Source organism: Trachemys scripta, chromosome 1 (assembly GCF_013100865.1).
Source record: "Trachemys scripta elegans isolate TJP31775 chromosome 1, CAS_Tse_1.0, whole genome shotgun sequence".
In the NCBI taxonomy this organism is placed as follows: domain Eukaryota; kingdom Metazoa; phylum Chordata; order Testudines; family Emydidae; genus Trachemys; species Trachemys scripta.
In genome coordinates this window covers 180,991,696-181,012,536 of record NC_048298.1, presented here as the reverse complement: position 1 = coordinate 181,012,536, position 20,841 = coordinate 180,991,696, and the positions used below count along the sequence as shown (strand labels likewise).

The 20,841-nt window shown below is 42.0% G+C and overlaps 1 protein-coding gene across 4 annotated transcripts in view; it reads left to right on the top strand.

Annotated features, from left to right (window-relative positions):
* The window catches only part of APP (amyloid beta precursor protein), a 325,530-nt gene that overhangs the window by 237,320 nt on the left and 67,369 nt on the right, over positions 1 to 20,841 (top strand). For all 4 annotated transcript variants that reach the window (XM_034793108.1, XM_034793091.1, XM_034793084.1 and 1 more), the window contains 3 exons: positions 4,384 to 4,458; positions 7,584 to 7,742; positions 20,712 to 20,840. In XM_034793108.1, the coding sequence (XP_034648999.1) occupies positions 4,384 to 4,458; positions 7,584 to 7,742; positions 20,712 to 20,840 (363 nt within the window). The remainder of the gene's footprint in view (positions 1 to 4,383; positions 4,459 to 7,583; positions 7,743 to 20,711; position 20,841) is intronic.

Sequence of the window (20,841 nt, the reverse complement as noted above, 5' to 3'; positions counted from 1 at the left end):
AACTTCTGAGCCATGTAGCAGCCTGCACGTTTGTGACTCCCTTAGCAAAACTTCACTCTGTGTCCTTAAGCATGGTTGAGAACCGTCTATACAGCCAACAGACACAATCTATCTAAGCAGGTGTCCAGACCTCAGAAGGTCCTCAATTCTATGAACTAGTGGAAGGATCCTCAAAAGGTATGCATAGGAATTCCATTGGTAGGGGGGGAGGGATAGCTCAGTGGTTTGAGCATTGGCCTGCTAAACCCAGGGTTGAGAGTTCAATCCTTGAGGGGGCCACTTGGGGATCTGGGGCAAAATAAGTACTTGGTCCTGCTAGTGAAGGCAGGGGGCTGGACTCTTATGACCTTTCAAGGTCCCTTCCAGTTCTAGGAGATGGGATATCTCCATTAATTATTATTATTAATTATTATTACTGCCCCTCCCATGAGGATTATCACCACAGATGCCTCCCTCATAGTTTGGGGTGCACACTTCCATCACAGCATTTCACCCTCCATAGAGGATTAAGTCTTTGCCCACCCCACCATTGCAAAAGCCTATTCAACCTTTTCCTTCCTATCAAGGAAACAATCCCATCATGGGACATCGCCTTAGTTTTCAATGCTCTACATTTGAACATCTGGGGAGTTGTTTCCTCCTTCATTTGTCCCTAAAGATCTCATTCCTTGTCACCATTACTTCCTCCAGGAGGGTGGGGGAACGTCAGTCCTTAAAGACGGACTCACCATCTATGGTGTTGACTCTGTGTCCACTCTCACTTCCTTCCTAAACTCGTCTGAATTCCATGTTAATGAAGAAATTTACCTACTAGTATTTTACCCCAAGCCTCACTCTTCAAGAGAAGAATGGAGCCTCTATACACTGGACATTAAAAAAGCTTTTGCCTTGACAAAAGGCAAAAGGCATCCGCTAAATTCTTTGTCTCTTTTGCAGAACAAATTAAAGGACATCTGATCTCTATTCAAAGACTGTCCAAATGGATTACAGATGCTGTAAAGCTAAAAAGGGGGTGGTTCTCCTCTGAGAGTTATTGCTCATTCCACCAGGGCAAGGTCTACCTCTGTAGCACTTCTCAAAAATGTACCCATTTCAGACATCTGTAGGGCAGCCACCTGGTGTTCACCTCATACATTTTACCAGCATTATGTTCTCATGCCTGATCCCAGGACTGACACAGCTTTCCTATGGTCTGTACTATATCTGCTTCCTTGGCACCCTTCTCCCTGATGGAGGTACTTCTTGGGAATCTAGGACACTAGTTGAAGGAGAGGTTACTTCTCTTGCACAATAACTTGAGTTCCTTGAGATGTCTGTCCGTAGGGGTGCTCCACTACCTACCCTCCTTCCTGTCTGCCTTGGAGTCTCTTTCTTGGGACTTCCGTGATTGAGAAGGAACAGATGTGGTGGTGGGTCGATCTTTCCCTATATACTTTTGTATTGGGGCATGAGGGTGACTAGGGGGCACAGATGTGGACCTGCAGACGCTGATGACAAAAATCTCCAATTGAGCACACATCTTAGAACTCAAATTACTGTACAAGATAAGTAACTCCTCCACCTTTCTTGTTCCACATTTCTGGGACTAGCCAAAATAGGATAGTTAGTTTTCCAGTTAAAAGAGCCTGTAATTGATGGAGTATGCTTGAACTATCACTTCATGTATGTTCTTAGGGCTTCTGATTTCAACTGATAGATGCTAGTAGAAGTTTATTGAGGTCTAGGCCATGACTTACAAGTTAAATAATTTCAGGTCTATTTGTTTTTAAATATTTTTCAGTCACAGTATGACCTCTGAGCTTCTAACCATTATCTAAATACCAGCCACACTGCTCCTAATCAGTTCAAAAACAATATGCCTCTGAAGTCCAGAAGCAGGCAGTGAAAAACTTGCTTACTTTAGGATTCGCAGCATTACACTGGCTACTAAAATACATTTCACTACTCTTTGGCCAGTCATTGTTGAAGACCAGAAACACCCCTATATAAAACAAAATAGCCTAATTTGAAAGGAGTCATCTCATTTTCAGGAGGAACAATGTGCATTGCTTTTTTCAAGTTAATGTCTTTCCATCGTAGACATGCATTATAACAAAATTGCAGTTCAACCTTAAAGTGTATTAGAAATGCATATACGGTGAATCTTTTTCCTTTCTTTCTAAATAGCATGTGTAAATGTGAACCCTATATTTTTCGTCCTGTGACACTCTGTACCTCAAAGCAGCACCCTGGAATCTCCATATTCACCATGGTGATATGATTAATATGTTTTGTACAAAGTATATCTTGTGAGGCATCATTTTAAAAGTCTTGATCTGTTGAACGTTAATATCCTGTTGGATTGTGTGTACTATCATTGTATGTGAAGATATGAAGTATTACTATGTGTGTTACTGAAATATGTTGTGAGGTTGGGAGCACCCACAACCAGCCTTTCCGTTACAACCATTGAGTAGCCATCTATAACCATACAGTGTTAATGGCTCATCAACACCCATCAAGAAGAGAATCCACTATCCCAGAGACTCCTTAGAGAAGGCACATATGCAATAGAGACTGCTTGACCAGTGGGGACTGCCTGAACCCCTCGTCACAGCAAGATCTTTCCACAAGCTGAAAGAAGGTATAAAAGAGGGGAAGTGACAAAATTATTTGGCGCCTCTCTCTCTCTTTTCCCTCCTCCCTGCCCCCATCTCAACACCTGGAAGAAGGTCTGGAGAAAAAAGACTTTCAACTAGGAAAGATTGGTCCCAGCCCTGGAAGGTTAGCCCCAGCCTGTTTATTGAGGAACTGTAGCCTGCCTTGTACCATCTGTCAGAGTGAGACATTGTTTGATTCAACTCTGGCTTAGACTAAAAGTTTAGGATTTAAAATGTGTGTTTCTATTTTTATTTCTTGAGGTAATTGTTTCTGACCTTTATACCTACCACTTATAATCACTTAACATTTAGCTTTCTGTAGTTAATAAATCTATTTTATATTTTACTTAAAAACAGTGTGTTGTAGCTGAACTGCTTGGGAAATCTCAGCTCAGATTAACCAAGGGCTGGTGCACATGCGCTACCCTTTTGTCGGAGTGGTGAACTAGGTAATGAGCTTACACTGGCCAGGCTTCTGACCAGTGCAAGATGGCACAGTTGTGGGGTGCAAGGTTGGGGAGCTGAGGGGAATTGGCTGGAGCCTCTCTATTGATAGTGCATGAGTGGCTGGGAGATCGTTCACACAACTCAGTTGGGTGTGTCCTGGCCTGTGGATGGCTGTGTATGTGCAGTGCCTGTCAGAGGCTTGTAGCTTGACATCAGCATCACAATGTGAGAGGCAGCCCAGGTTAGTGGGTTTGGAGGGCTCAGCGATCCCACAGCCCAGGTTGCACCTCGGGGACCCTGTCACGCCTGCCCTTTGGAAAAAGTATTTTAATGAGTTTCTGTTCTAAATGTCATGAAGGCTGCATTTTCCATTGAGGGACAGGGAAGGGAAACCTGTGTATTTTGCAGGAAAGTTGGGGGGATTCTTTATTTATTTATTTACAATAGTGCAAACAGAAGTCACTGTTTGCACATGCAGTGTTCAGTGGAAGAAGTTCTACTAATGCACATAAGGTGCTGTCTTAAAAGATTGCTGCCTAGGAATGAAATGGGGACATTCATGAGCAAGGTCATGTTTTTGATAACAATTTACAGTGATTTCAAATGGCACATATAGAACACACAGTCAGAGAAGGAAACAGCAGTTGCCCCCCTTTGCAAGAGAGTATTGCTTTTCGTTCCCCGTGGCAGGTGACCTTTCAGACTGTTCAAAATAAGCCTACTGCAAGTTTTCCTATATCGTTCTGCCAATATTGTACTTGGGATACAAGTAAGCTCAGTTCTTTGTGTTCAGCATGCGTACAGAACAGACTAGCAGAAATTGCACATAGTCTTGCCCTGGTCTGATCAAAAGCCAGCTAATATATTCCGTCAAAAACTAGAAGAGTTTGTGATGTGAATGAATGCCTTTTAGAATCAGTTGAAATTGGTTCATTTTAACTGAGGACATAAAATAGATTTAAAATGCTTATTTTTCTCTGAGATGAAAAGGTCAGTATGTTAATCCATCTAGTAACTCTACTTCCTCTGCTGATGCTGGAGGGTCTGTTAAACATCTACAGTTAATGCATTGCTTCACTTCTAGCAACCTCAAGTTGAGAGAACTTGAATGATGTTCAGACACGGTGATCCATTTCTTGTTTTTAAATTGACAACAAGACTCTGTTAAAGTTGCAACTATTCTTTATAAGGGGAGAAAAAGAGATGATTATCTGCACTATGTTATTTGACTGTTACTAAATCCCAAACCATCAGAGAAAAACTCAAAAGTTATGCTCCATGTTTTGTTGGTGTTTAGGTCATGAGGGAATGGGAAGAAGCGGAACGCCAAGCAAAGAACTTGCCAAAGGCTGATAAGAAGGCTGTTATCCAGGTAAAGAAAAACACAATTACAAGCAGACCAATTGGGGTTGCAAATAAAATACGAACCATGCTAGCTGTGGTAAAATTTGGAAGCATATTTGTGTTGGGGAATTATTATTTTCTGCTTTTACTGTTGCTCTTTTAGCTGCCAGATATCAGTCTATATACTTTTATACTTAGCAGTTGAATTGCAGTGGAGAGCCTCACAATTTACAGTGTTACCACTGTAGGGGAAAGTTTTCAATGACATTAAGATTTATCTTCAGAAGGAGTTGGGAACCCCATTCCCCCTTAGGCCACTTTGACCATCCCAGCTGTAGTGAGTAGTTACACCAGAATTGTAACAGTATAAACTTTTGATACTGCACGAGTATCTTGGTTCCAAGTAGAAATGGGCAAACAGGTTTTGGGAGATTGGAATAGGAACCAACCCCATTCAAAATAAACCTTCAACCAAACTGGAAATGAACTATTTTTTTTTTTTCTGAAATATTGGGAATGTTTGGAGGGCCTGTATCAGGGCAGAGGGTGGTTCTTCGAGTGATTTCTCATGTGTACTCCACAATAGGTGTGTGTGCTCGCCACGTGCACCAGTGTCGGAAGTTCTTCCCCTAGTAGTACCTGTAGGGGAGTGCCCTAGCGACCCCTGGTGTGGCGCCTCCATGGCGCAGTAAAAGGGGTGCTGCACACTCCTCCCACCCTCAGTTCCTTCTTGCCACCACTGAAGGTGCTTCGGAACTGCTCTCCTCCAGCTTTGCTCGAAACAGCTTGTTCGTTCAGTCTTTGGTAGAGGAATGGCATGGCCCAGGCATCATTGGTACAAGGCCCTCACAGGCGTGGCAGTAACCCCACCATTGCCCTCCCGCTGAGACCTGCTCTCCCAGGACCAGGGCCACCTCCTCCACCCCACCCTAGCAGCACTCCACCTCATAGCATGGCTACTCAATGGTTAGGTAGGGAGGAAAGGACGTGCTCGGAAGGGGTTCAGTGTGTCCTTCTAGAAAGCCGGCGGCCCTCCACATGCCGAGCCTACTTGGCAAAGTGTTCTCAGTTTTCCAGATGAGCGGACGAGTGTGGCATTTCCCTGGTGGCTGCCCCGATACCGCTTATTCTGGACTACTTCTTTCACCTTAGAGCCCAGGGCCTAGCGCCCTCATCAGACAAGGTGCACCTGGCAGCCATATCAGCCTTCCATCTGCTGGTGCAGGGCCACACAATATTCTCCCATGCTATGACTGGCCGATTCCTTAAGGGGTTGGATTGCCTCTTCCCGTATGTTAGGCCTCCAATCCTGCAGTGGGACTTAAACCTGGTGTTGGCCTATCTGACGGGGCCCCCGTTTGAGCCACTAGCCACATGCTCCTGGTCACACCTCTTGTGGAAAGTGGCCTTCCTGGTTGCGATCAGGTCGGCTAGGTGGGTCTCGGAACTCAGGGCCCTGATCTCCAAGCCCCTGTACACGGTGTTTCATAAAGATAAGCTCCGCACACACCCTTCATTCCTCCCAAAGGTAGTCTCTGCCTATCACATGGGTCAGGATATTTTTCTGCCGGTCCTCTGCCCCAAGCCCCATGCGTCCAGCAAGGAGCGCCGCCCCCACACCCTGGATGTGAGACGGGCTCTGGCTTTTTACCTGGAGTGGACTAAGCAGCTCAGAAAGTCCTCGCAACTCTTCATCACCTCGGCCAAGCACATGAAAGGTCGGCCGATCTCCACTCAGGATCACCTCGTGCATCCATACCTGTTATGACCTGGCGGGAATCCCTCCACCACCAATTGTCAAGACGTACTCGACTAGGGCACAGGCCTCATCGGCTGCCTTTTTGGCCCATGTCCTCATTCTGGACATTTGCAGGGCTGCCACTTGTTCTTCAGTTCACACGTTCACCTCGCATTATGTGATTGTCTCTCAGGGCAGGGTGGACACTAGGTTTGGCAGGGCTGTGCTCCGTCCCGAGAATTTGTGAACTCCTACCCACGTCCAACAGATATAGCTTGGAATCACCTATTGTGGAATACACATGAGCAATCACTCGAAGAAGAAAAGACAGTTACCTTTTCCATAACTGGTGTTCTTCGAGGTGTGTTGCTCATGTCTATTCCACATCCCTCTCTCCTTTCCCTCTGTCTGAGTCGTCTGACAAGAAGGAACTGAGGGTGGGGGGAGCACGCAGCGCCCCTTATACCATGCCATTGAAGCGCCACTCTAGGGGTCGCTAGCGCGCTCCCGTATGGGTACTGCTAGGGGAAAAACTTCCGGCACCGGTGCACGTGGCGAGCACGCACACCTATTGTGGAATAGACATGAGCAACACATCTTGAAGAATACCAGTTATGGGAAAGGTAACTGTCTTTTCATCAAATTTATCTGAATATGCTAATAGAAAGAAAGGACAGCATTCCCCAAATAGCAAACTAACCATACACAAAAACGTAGCCCAAGTAGAGCTGCCTATAATCCAAAGAGCCAGAGACTCCTTTGGGTGCACTGGGGCCACTTCAATTAATGTGGAAGGCATTCATATACTTCCAGGTTGGTTTCAGTGCAGCATCACAAGACAGATACAAATCAAGGACCAGAATATTACTTATTAAATCCCACAGTCTCGCTCTGTGTCTTTTGATTATTCAGCCTTTTCCTATCAGACTTTTTCCAGCTTGTGGTCATTTTTATTTTCTAAGTGACCAATGTTTAGTAAATTTCTGATGTTTCATTCCGTTGAAGGTGGACTTATTTTTCCCCCATATATATGTTCATGATAGTCAGAAGAGCCTGAGAATCTCTGAGGGCAAGGTGCCTACTAAAATCAAATGCTTTCCTGCACTGAATCTTATCACCTTGAACAGGATCCCCAGGCTCACATGAAGGATTCATGTGTTGTCATGCTGAAGTAGGCAAAAATATTTGATTGGTTAATATGCCCAGATGATCAGACATGGTGAGCACCTAAGCTCCCATCTTAAGCCAGGGTTCAGAAATTCTACAGATCGCACACTTGACTGTAGTAAAAGGCAGGTCACTTCCATCATTTGTAGAGAAGGATTTTAATGCTCTGCACAAAAGGTACTTACCCTTGCTCTGCCAACCTTTTTAACCATTGTTCTACTATTGTTCTTTAAACATGAAACATGCAGCATTTCCAGGAGAAAGTGGAATTACTGGAACAAGAAGCGGCGAATGAGAGACAGCAGCTAGTGGAGACTCACATGGCCAGAGTGGAAGCCATGCTGAATGACCGTCGCCGCATTGCTCTGGAGAACTATATCACAGCTCTGCAAGCCGTCCCTCCCAGAGTAAGTAGAATACCACAGACTTAATCTGCTATGTAGAAATCACATCAGATATCCTAGAGAGAGGAAGACACCAAAGTACAATTCCCCTCTATAAAGGCACAGAATAACATTTTCTTTTCCCTCGTGAGAGATTCACTAAGGATGTTGCCCAAAATTTGCAAACCTGGGTTCCTAAAGTTATGCTCCTTAATCTGTATTTAGGCACCTGATACTAAGTTACTTGAGCTTCAGAAGTTAAAAGCACCCACAAATCCCAACAAAGTAATAGTTAAGTGCTACAGTGTGGTGTGCAAACAGTAAGACTTAAGATGCCCTTTCCATCTCAAAGTTTTGTGATTTTTGTGTGCTTAAATATTGGGATGCTGGGGGATAGAGCTCTTGTGTGAGGGTTGTTGGGCATTTGACTTCAGCTCCAGAACAGAATCTTAAATATAGTAGATGTGCTAAATATTATTGTTGTTAATTATGATATAAACACCAGTTTCAAGATGTGTATTGGATGGAATTTTTAATGAATCCATATTGTAATGACTAAATTTAGTCCAAAAATAATAGGTCTGTATTTCCCAGAGAAAAATGAGCCCACTCAGAGTTTGTGGAAAACAGTCAATCATTTTCTATTTTACTGACACTTATTAGATGGAAAAACCCTTAGGGCACTGACAAGATTTTAAGTCAACGTACAGATTCAGCAACATTGGAAAGTAATGCAAGTGATAAATTTGGAAATGCATCCAAAGCATTCGTTAATCTGCCAGAGCAGAAAAAAGACAGTCAAAGATACATGGCTACTGAAATTTTGAAACAAAAATTCCTATCACCACCACACATTCCTGTGGTTAAAAGTCTGAACAGTTCTCTGATGTGCTAGAATGTTGGTGATGATGACCAGGAGTTGCACTTATGTAAGAGGTTTAACCTCTCTTACTTGACAGAATAGACTGTGTCAGCGAACCTCCCCCTGATGTCACTTGAGTAGGATAGTTTCCTTTATGGAAAAAAATCTGCTTTGCGGGGAAAAATTCCCCTTTGGAAGGAAAACTGCTTGTCAGCTGGATTGTGTGAGAGACTGTCACTACTTAACCACAGTGGTAGGAAAGATTTAAAAGCTGGGCTTCCACGTTCCAAGATTGTGCACTGTACGACACAAGGCAAAAAACAAAAATTTCTACGAACAAGTCTTTCAGATAGATGAGTAATGTGCAACAGCATTGTAGCTATAACAATAAATATTTTTAAAATGAGGAAGACTGGGTTACAAGTGAAAACACAAATTCTCAAAATCACAGAATTTGAAGATGCTGGGGTTTGGGGTTTTTTGGTTGGTTGCTTTTGTTTTTAATTAACCAGTTAATATTTCATCATCGGCTTTAACTCAGCCCCTCTATTCCAAAATCCTGGTACGCTTGTTTATCCTGCAGATAAGGTTGTAGAACCCTATTACCTGGCACTTAAAGGAAACTCAGATCTTCCCAGTTACATATATAAATGGTGATAATGCAGTCTTTTGTAGGCTCCTACAACTTGAGCTCACCTTTTTACCCTGTATCAATTAAAAGGGGAATCTCAGGCCTCTCGTGTGAAGGCTTGTAGTGTATATCCTGTATATTTAGGGTGAATGTGGAAAAGCTTGATCCTGGTGTATGTTTTGGAGCATGGGATCTCTGATTAATTTTGACAGGATAGAAAGACATGCAATCTGTGGTGTGGTAGTGGATGGTACAGGGTCTTGTGCAACCGTATGTTAAGAGTAAGATGTAACAAGTTGTGGCCTCTGACTCGTACTATAAGGATAGTGAAGAGCCTGGTCTCCAGTCCTTAATTAGTGGGTAGGTTAGCAATTTTTAGATCAACACACAGTTTCCTTTCGGATAGTGTGGTCAGTAACTCATAGCTGAAAATTACATGGGGGTAGTGCTTGAGATAAATCTAATCATAGCTTTTCTACTGATTTACTGCATGGCCTTGGGCAGATCACTTAACACCACTGAGTTTAAGTTTTCCTCTCGGTAAAATGTGGATAGCATATCTGCCTTACAAGAGGATTATGAGGAATAAATAAACTTTTAATGTATTGGAGAGCTTCCAGTGAAAGGAGTACAAAGGAGTAAATATTTTAGTCTAGTTTTGGGGAGCAAAGTAACTGATGTGCAGATTTGGGGTTAGCTCCATGTCAAAAAGAGCTAAATCTTTTCCCACTTCAAAAATTGGGACTGACAACCTGTGTCATCCTTTGGACTGATGTGTTGAGTAATGTGGATTTACACATCACTCCATGGAAATGGGGATTTAATGGCATCTTAAATGACCCTGAACTAGTCACAGCAAAAATCCTACAGTACAAAAATTGATCTATTTAAAGAGAGTCGGCCCTGCAACACAAAGCTGTTGCCTCCTGGAGATGTTACCATACAGAGCCTCACCATGCTCAAATGGAGGCCATGGGGGGTGAACAGCAGCTCTGAGGTTTTTAATAGTTCACCTACCGGTATTGTTAATGATGCTATACTTGCCTCCACCCTTGTTTTCTCATTTTCATTACATTCTGTTGCCAGTATCAACTCAGATGTGCGGTTCACAACGTGCAGCAAACAGATTTTGAATGCAGTCGCAGGGCCTGTTTTGTTTTGTTGTTGGACAGTGGCTGAGAGCTGAGGGATAGTTAGTTTTGGGTGAACAGTCTATCAGATGAATTTGGGTATGTGACTGTTTTGATGATCTTCTGACTCATGAACAGCAATACCATCAAAATCCAAATATCAGTCCTCTCACACTCCTACCCCAAGGGAAAACTGGAATGGGGGAAAACTCAGCTAGAGCTGTGCATTCATCTCTGGACTCAACCTCATCTCTGTCCTTGGGAAACAGCTGGCTGGAATGACAATGAGACAGGATGTACTCCTGGGGGCTTTATCACTAGCAAACTGAAAGGAGTTTGGACCTGAGGGAATCAAACCTTCTTTGTTTTCTGCTAAACAATCCTTCCCGAGAGGGAATTCCCCTCCAATAACACTTTCCAATAATAAATCAAGCACTGTGCTATTTTGTTAATATACTCACTACAGGAATAAAGTGTAAACATTTCTAACAGCTTAATAAGTTAGTTTTCCAAGTGAGGTAGCCAGATTCTCTGAGAGAAGGTATGGGAGAGCATTTGTGTTTAAATTGGAAAACAAATGGCTGTGTTTCATTGCAGTTCCTCCGCAGAAGAATGTGCATCCCTGGTGCACAGGCTAAGGGGTGAGCTTTTTGTGAATGCTTACTGTTAAGATACTGGCAGCACAACACTGCCTTGAGAGAGAAGCAAGTTTGGATTTGTAATAAAGCTATTTTGAGCTTTTTCTTTGCAGGGTAATGTTCTTTAGGCCTGTGCCATGTCTTTCTCAGATGGATGAGAGGGTCACAAGCATTACATGTTGTCAATTTTGCTTTTATTTAATATCATAAATACACTTTCCGCTGCAAAAAGGCTTTCAAGAAGAAGATAATCTAGTGAGGAGGGACAGTGAACTTGGACTCAGCAGATCTGGGTTCAGCTCCTGGCTCTCCCCAGTCTTCCTAGTGAGCTTGGGAAAATCAATCTCACAGTGCCTCAGTCCCCCTTATGAAAAATGAGGATAATGCTATTCTCATACCTCACAGCAATGCCATTAATAATGGGGGGGTGCTGTGATACTACAGATAAACACCTAGCGAGGCGTTAGACATTCCCAGCACAAGGCTGAATAGGGAAAAGAGTGACAATACCAAGACCGGGGGGAGGGGAAAAGGTTAAAATTAAAACAAAAAACGGGAAGAAGGAAGTAGATTATAAAACAGGAGAGAACAGTTTTGGGTGCTGTCAGCCACGCACAGTACAGTTTTACGTGCACACATGCGTACACCCAGACACACAAGTTCCAGGCGATCGTCTTTTTTGGCCCGGGGCACCCTAGCTGGTTTTGGCATCTTGCACATTAGTGCTGAGGAACTGGAATTCATTTATGGTTTTATTTTGGGCAGGACAGATTGGTATAACTGCAATATTTTTGAAGTAATTGTACACCACAGTACAATCCCAGCTACATAGACGTTCTGCATGGTGACCCAGCATTCAGGAAAACAAAGTACAAAATGGAGTCACATAGCTCAAGGCCTATTTAAGAACAAAACTAAGCAGAAAATTGAGAAAGATAGTGCAGTTGAAAGCAACATCATGCAAGCTATCCAAAACCTCAGAGCTGATCCTCATCTCCAATTCTTTGTGCAGCCGAGCTGCTTCTGTACTTTGTTGCCTATGGAAATGGAATGCAGCTGTTCAGTCTCCAATGTCAAAATATTGCACTGGTTTGCACTGCTCAATGGTATTACTACAGAAAGGAGGATTAATGGCAGGTGGTGTTAATGTGTAACTACAGCTATAATCAGTAGTTTTGTTCTTCATTTTGCAAATTAAAAAAACTAGGGGAATACATAGTCATAATTCTCTCTGAGGAGGTTAGCTCAAATATTTGTTCACATTTTATTTTTCACGTATACATGGAGTTTAATTGGCTTCCCCTCCTTTTCTCACCCCCCCCCCGCCCCCCCATTTGATCATAGTTACCTTTGGCTTCCTATGTAAAAACTGTTTTTGCCCCTCAAGTTCACAATGGTATAACAAAAGAAATATAAGGAAAAAGTTCAGAGGCTCATTTTCTCACTGCCTCATACACTGTGTGCAGAGGGTTTAAAATGCTACCGTCCTGATTTGGAAACGCTAGGCACAAGCGTAAATCACAGCCCATGGGATAAGGCCCTGAATGTCTATCTGAATTTCGGCTGCCATGGTTTTTTTTTTTTTTTTTTTTTGTTCAGTTGCTTTAAGAAGACTATAGTTTGTGCTTTTAGGGCAACACGGCTCACTTGCAGAAGGTGGTAGTACCCTCTGCACAATGGGGTAGAGTTTTGGCCATCACGGTGGGAGAGAAGGGCATGTGAAGAGGCCTCTTAAGGGGCCTCTGCTCCCTGAGCACTGCAGGTCTTTCCTGAACCCAATTAGACTGCTGTGGGGAGGTGCAATTGGGGGGTCGACTAAAGGGGGAGGGTCTTTTGTATCTGCAGTTGCACTGATCAAATGATCAAAATACCTGGAGTTGGGAAAGAGGGGCAGCAGCCACTATTCCAGCCCATAGACTCGCTCACCTAAACCCACAGCTGTGGAGTTTTTTTTTGCACAAAGCCCGATTATGGGATTTGTGCCAGGAGGAGTGGGTTTCAGCTTTTCTTTCAAACTGGGTCAAACTTTGAGAAATCATCATTTTCAGCATTTTTCCAGCTGCTGTTGGAAATGCTTTTGTGTGGATAAAAACAGACTCCCTTGCTTCCTAGATGGTTTGCTTGATCACGTAGTGTAGTCATAATCCTCGGTTTGCCAGCAAGAGAAGATGGGTTTTCTAGGAGTAAACTACTGATGAAACAAAATGGAGGCAAACCTAGCCATGTGGTAGGTTTTACATAACTTTGCAAGGTCCCATTTTATCTGAAACCCAGTTTTCAGAGGGAAGTTTTTCTAATAAATGTTTCTGGCTTTGCTGCATCTCAATATCAAGTAAGAGCAAAATTTGCAGGTGTTTTTAATTTTGTAAAACCTAGTGCGTTGTAGTTTTGCTTTTCAAAACTTTAATTGGTCCAAATCTTGGTCCCATTTTATCCTTCTCTCCGAAAGTCAAGGGAGGTGTAAAGCTGGGAAGATTGGATATAAATTGTGGCATTTTGCCTATGTGTAGGTTAAATAACAATTTTTATTTTTTTTTGGAAACTAGCAAAAGTTGCAGATGGAGACCTCATTAAAACCATATGAAAGGAAACTGAATCCAGGTTTTAATAATGTTTGAAATGTTATTTCAGTGTGAAAGTCTCTTTAAATATTTGTAGCTCACCCTTCAGTGGAGTCTTTCTTGAATGTTCCCATGATAATCCGCTTTTTCTGCACCAGACCAGACCCATTAACTTTACAGTCATTTGATAAAATCCAGCAAGTTAATCATCCTTATAGGCTAATAAAAAAAAGTAATTGTTGGGCATGCCTCTTATTTTCAAGTGAGAGAAAAGTTTTTGATCAAAATGATGAGGCTGCTCAGAATTTTGCATGGAAGTTTCCTAGAAGCTGTTTTTCAAATACACAAAATTGCTTTAATTGGGTTTTTGTTGTTGCTGTTTTTTCAGTGGTCAGTATTCTGTCTGTATCAATCTAGACTAAATTTGATAAACTTCCATTTTCCATAAACGCAGTGAAATTGTTGTTTCAAAACACATTATACACGAGTCGCTGAGATTGAAATGGTGGTTCAATAGCATAGGAAGATAATAGGTTTAAGGGTTGTATAATATTTCTCACCTGCTTGCAATTGTTGTATCAGAGCTCAAATTTCTGATAATGTCTGGTTTCTGGGTCAGGAAAGAGACCAGTGGGACACTTTTCATTGTAATTGCCTCTTGAAAAGAAAATATAAGAGTTTTCATGTGCTAACTTGTTGGGTATAAATAAAGCCAGACTTCCACCAGTTAATCATTTCCACAGTCTCCAGTATAGAAGAATCCTTTGGGTATTAAAGCTGAAAACTGGAATAAATGAGAAAATAAAGGGTGGGGGGGACTAAACCTCAGGATATAAATTAATAGAATTCCCTTTATAGACCAATGGCAAGGAACTGTCAACATTGAATAAAATCAAACTAAGGCCTTCTTGGTATGGCAAAGCTTAGTAGAAAATGGAGATAAAAAACTTTTTATATTCAGGGTGTTATAGGAATATCTGTTAGGCTACACTTCTGTTGGGCTACACTTTGCAGCCTTCTGTTTGCTTCATGAAAGTATTTCATAAATGAATGCCTATAACCGTGAATTCACTTTTATGGGGGTGAGTGTTTTCTCATAATACCTTACATTTATAAAGCTGTTTCATCAAGAATGGTCTCAAAATGCTTTTTTGACCTTGGATGTAAGGATCACTTCTCCCACCATTGAAATACAGCCATTTCTGGAGTGAAAATTCAGCAGCTATTGTGCATCAGGAAGATATCAAGAAAAACTTGAAAAAGTAAAATTACAGGAGAGATTTAGACAGACAGATTCTAATTACCTGAGTTTGGAATTTATCCAGAGTTAACACTTCACTCGTGGAAGTGGAAAAAGTTGGCTATGAATATTCATGGATTGTTTATGGTCATGAAACCTTTATTTTGCCTCTCATCCAAATGATGGCACTGGCAGTAGCACAATTCCCACAACTCCAACTTAAGGCATAGATTCCGTACTACTATAACTAAGAGGAACAGATGCCATCTGCCAAGTTATCATCAGAGTTTCCTGCTTCATCTGGACTTTCATTGTGTCTCTCAATTTCCAAACTGTTACGGAAATTTTAAGACTGCGTATTAAGCACACTCCAGTCAGGAAATTACACCGTCAAGGTCATATTTGCAACTTTAACTCTGTCCTTTGTATACATTTTCACAGTATGTAACAAGACGGTTTCCCAAATAATAGAGTATAGACACAAATGCCATATCTTGTAATAACGTGTATGCAGGATGAGCTGAATGGAAGACATTCACAAACCAACTACGAAAACTACAGATAACCATCATTACACAGCATGCTCCACACGAAGTCTGCAATAATTGACTAACAGTTAAAATTGACTGGCTTGTGGTAAATTTGCAGCTATATTACATTGTAGTTAACAGTCTCAGAATCTGAATTGGACCCAGAAAGACACTGTGGCTGAGTTGATGGAAAAATACATAGTATTTGGGTGCTAACAGAATGAGTTTTAAAAAAAGAACTTATTTTAGAACTTATCAGAGAGAAAACTTGTCTGTAAAAGTATATGTTAGGCCATTCTGGCAATTAATTTAAGTATAAAAGATTATAAATATGATTGTAGAAAATAATTGCAGTATATACCGATATTTATATTATTGGAGAAATAATATGTGATCATGTAATTAGGCCGTACCATACGGAATACACAGAAGGGGACTACATTTTATTTGTTTTTTAAAAGGCAGGTGAATCTGCCGAAAGGTTAGAAATATTAAATTAAATTCCATAGAAGATGAGTTACTGGGTAGGATGCAGGTGAAGTAATGAAGAGTGCTTGATGAGCACAAGTTCATACCACTCCACAATTTATTACATAGATAACCTCCGTCTGTTTGTGTCTACACACATATGCACACCGTTCTTCTTAATATATAGATAATGTGAGCATGCCCTTGCTCTTAAGAAATTTAATCTCCGTGCCAACCAATCAGGATTTTCCAGTGTTCTGAAATCAGCATTACACAATATTCTTAATGAAATAAGATGTGTTCAAAATATTGAGGAATTAAGGATGCTGCTGCTTAGGAGGTAATTTAATTTCTTGTTACTGGATTAATAAGAGTAGCCGAAAGGCCTAGTCAAGATAAATATAAGTGTGTGGATGAGGAAAGTCAATTTGCAAAATACAGTTTGCTTTCTGATAAAATTAAGTGAGATAATTAAAAAATAAGATTTTTGTCAATTATTCTCACTGGATTGTAATGAAAATTATTCTATAGGACACAGACAGCCCCTGCTAACTGCCTTATATAGTTTATTATCTGTTTGGCATACAGTCCTCCAGCTTTTTATTATTATTATTATTAATAGTAGTATAGCTACAAATGTATAAAAAGAAAAAAAAATTCTTAAAAATAGGGAGCAGATAAGTACCATAGCCAGTAATTTTTCAATAATTATCAACCCTTCGGATTAAATATTAAATATAAGACACACAGGGCTGGCTCAGTGGTCTAGCAGCAGTGCATTCTTACCCCAAGGGGATCAGAGTTCAGACCTTAAGATTTAAATGATCAGATAATAGCAATGTTTTCATTTATGCTTTACTCTGAAGGTCCCTTCCCCGCCAGCTGTAGTAATCCATGCCCTAAAATTACAATAATCCATCCAGCTATAGGAACTGATCCTGCATCTCTTCAAAGTGGGTAATTCTCAGTGAATAGAATGGGAGTTCTGCATGTGATAGGATTGCAAGGATTTGGCCCATGCTGCAGACTGTTTTTGTGGGGTGGACACAAGATCACTTTAATTCCTTCTTGAAACTCAACTCTGCCAGGATGCCTACAAGACGCTATCTGCTGAGAACAGCTAGGCAGGAAGTGAGCCATAACTAATGTTCATTTTCTAAGGCATGGTCCTTTCCCTCTCATCTCATTCTCTACCTCCTCAGCATCCCCTTGTTTGCTGCATCCACCTAGATTATAAACTCTTTGGGGTAGGTGCTGTCTTTTACTATGTCTTAGCCCAGTTCCTAGCACGATGAGTTCCTGATCTCAGCCGGGGCCTCTAGTTACTATCGTAATACAAATAACATTGAACTGATCTTTAGAGTAGTTAGATAATCAAGGTACAAGTACCACCATTTCATTATTCTATATGCATATCTCCAGCACCAGCAGTTACCAATTTATTATATCTTTTTCCATTCTCATCCTTGAAAAGTAATTTTACTTTTCCATGACAGAAATTGTGTATATAAAACATCGAGGTTATTTGTGGTCCCAGCCACACCCGAACAGGCAAAGCTGCTGTGCTTTCATTGCTCCTTACTAAATTTGACAGCTTTGTCTGGAGTTAAGTTTCTTAAATTTCTGGCATCAGACTGGGGAGGGGAGGGGAGGGGAGTACTGACCTCTTCCAGACAAGGCATGAGTATGATTATTCTTTCTTGGGCAACTGAAGACTCTGGAAAAGCAGAACCAATAGACAATATGCCATTTGTTTTGTTGAGCCCAAAGTAGAAATGACCTCACATATCTCCATTTAGCCATGGAAGCTTGTAGATTATTTGCTCAGTTATGCACAGGGAGTTAGTGGCAGTTCGCCTGACTCAGTCCCTTGTAATAACTACTGGACATCAGGCAAGGCTGAATGGTTTATTACATATTGTAAATAAGATGGCCACCTGCCATGTGCCCAGGGTGCTTCTGTATTGCCCTACCCTTTGTTCTCCCTCTTCCAGTCCCTTTTACAGAGATTCCACACCCTTGCTCATCCAGCCACCGCCCTGATTGGGACCTGGGTTTATTCGGACAATAACTCAAAAGTAAAACTCAAAGTTCCAAAAATCTGTCCCCAAAGCATGGCTCTTACCTCAGAGCTGTGGGGAGTGAAAGGGTTCCTTCGTAAAGTTCTTTCTTTTGAATTATTAGGGGTGACCCACCTTGTGGTTCAGCTTACAACTCCTGCTCAGAGCTAACTCCCATGTAGACTTCCTAGAGTCAGTTCCCCTAAACAGCTGCTTCTCCACTCTTGTAGGGAACCATCTGCTTGAGACTCCCTCCCCACATCAGGTGTCTCTGTTAAGCTCATGTAACAAGTCTAATCCTGCCTTCAAATCTCCTGCAGGCAGCTCCCTCAATCCATCTTGCCTCCTTTGCTCTCTCACACATACCTATGGGGATGAATGTTGTGGCAGCAGTCAAGAAATCCTGCAAATACATGCAATCCAACTCTTCCAGTGATGACTCCATTCACAAGCTCCTAGCTATTAGCAAATGAACTTTCTGAATCAGTGAGAGACAATAGAATGTTTCACAGCATCAAAAACTCTCCTTAGCTTTAAATCACACTTCTTCAGAGTCCTGATTTCCTAACTTTCATTGTGCTGTTTGATAAATAAGTAGACCATTCATTACTGTCCAGGTCTTACCTTGGGTCAGTATAGTTAAAAACAAACCTCCAGACTTGTTTGAGCACATGCAGAATATCTAGTGCTTTTTTTTTTCCCCTCCGTTGGAAAGAAGGTGTCACTATTGTACAAAAACCTGTACATTTAATAGTTTATTTGATGTCTTGTGCTTTTAATTAAGTTTCATGTGCAAACATCCAAGAGTCGCTTCTTGGCAAATGGTGCTCTAGTTTCTCATGATTTATCTGCTGTATCTTCCTGTTAGTAGTAAGTTTTGGGCTTTTCTCAATTTTTTCAATAATTACACTTAAAGTATGTTGCCATGTTATGCAGATGGGGCTAGCAGAATAAGTGGTCCCTAAGAGGGATTTATTATTGCTATAGCAATAAGACCTCTCTTAGTATAGTTGTCCCAGATAATGTAAATCTTCCTGGATCTGACCATCACAGTAGACATAAACATGTTGAGGGAAAACAAGAAATGTGTCCCATGGCATTAAACATGAAACTTAAATGGAGAGTCTCTTCAAGAAATAGAAATTAATCTGTTTGTCTTCTCTACCCTAACCTATTTATATATATATATTCTTGAGGCAAAGAGGACTGAAATGTCAACAAAGATAATCTCTCTTCCTTTCTTTGAAGTTCCACCGTTGTTTTAAGTCCCCCTGTGCTTCCTTCTTCTCTAGGCTCTGTTTCTGTAATCCTTTGACAGTTATTGTTTCAGTTCACGTTGTCCTTACTGCAGCACTCATAAGGTTATTTACTTTTAGGGACTTTGTCCGTAGCAGGAGTCTGCTGGCAGTTTCATTCCAAGACTCTGTACCACTAATGAATTTCAGTCCTAAAGCCAATAAAGCTTTTTATTTGACTTTGAAACAATGTTGCATTTTTTTATCTCTAGGCTGGAAATTTCCTTAGAAGAGATTTTCTTTTTCTTTTTTCTTTTCTTTTCTTTTCTTTTCTTTTCTTTTCTTTTCTTTTCTTTTCTTTTCTTTTCTTTTCTTTTTTAAAGATTTTTGAAAACTAAAGAGATCCTTAACTCTTTCAACACTATACATCAGTGTACACATCCTGAGTAAATTTCAGCAGGCTTTATCCCTATAAATGAGCACCTATACCAGTCTTCTTCACACCTTCTGAACCCATTCTCAATTCACTCCCACCCTACTCCTCCAGGGTGGAGATGGGAAAATGGGGACCTGGAGGTGGGGAAGGGAAAGTGGGGACCCAGGAGGGGAGGGATCTGGGTTCTGAGGGGGGAGAGGATAGAGCTGAGGGAACAGAGCCCCTGGCATGGGAGGACATTGGGGGGAAAGGGGAAAGGGAGTGAATACAGAAACCCTGGCATGAGGGAAAGGGGAAAATGGGGAGCATCAGGGGTGGGGTAGGGAATGGGAGGTCACACAGAGCCTCTCCCTTGGGGAGGGTCAGTGGTATGGGCACAAATCCCCTTTACATGAGGGACAGAGAGGGAAGAGTTGCATAGGGTCCCTGAAATGGAGGGAGGTGGGAGGGTAGCACACAGGGAGCTAGTGAGAGGGAAGTGAAGGACTGCAGAGGAGTCCCTGGCAGGTGCAGTGTGTTCTGCCTAGACAAGCTGTGGAAATGTATGAACTCCTAGTTTCAGGTAGGCCTGGATTAGCATCTTAACTAGGCAGTTCCTGTCGTGCCGTACAGGTTGATTACTTATTGCTGACACCAAGAGTAAAACAGTTACTGGGTACATCTACACTGCAGTTAGACACCCACAGCTGGCCTGTGCCGGCTGACTCAGGCTCAGGTTTCAGGACTGTTGAATTGCAGGGTAGATTTACAGGCTGGAGGCCGGGCTCTTTGACCCTGCGAAGTGGGAGGGTCCCAGAGCTCAGGCTGCAGCCTATACTGCAGTTAAACAGCCCTGCAGCCCAAACCCCATAAGCCTAAGTCAGCTGACACTGGCCTGCTGCGGTTTTTAATTGCAGTGTCGACGTACCCCCTGAGAGAAATGTAACCGATGGAATTTAAATCGGGCCAAGCTGGACACTCCCAACACTCTCTAGCGGTCGTATCGATCTGCGGCCATTGCCCAGCTGCATAACCTGCAATATACTGATCAAGTGATTGGATGTTCTTCCCAGTAGTTGCACCTTCTTCAGTGGGCAGGTGTTGCAAGCAGTGACTGTTTTAGTGCTTTGTCTCAGGAGCAGTCTAGATCTAAGGTATCCCAATGCTCAGATATGCAGAAAAGTATGTTGAATTCAGAATTTTCTCCTGCTTTTCTTCCATAGCCTCGCCATGTGTTCAATATGCTGAAGAAGTACGTGCGTGCAGAGCAGAAAGACAGACAGCATACCCTCAAACACTTTGAACATGTCCGCATGGTGGATCCAAAGAAAGCTGCCCAAATCAGATCTCAGG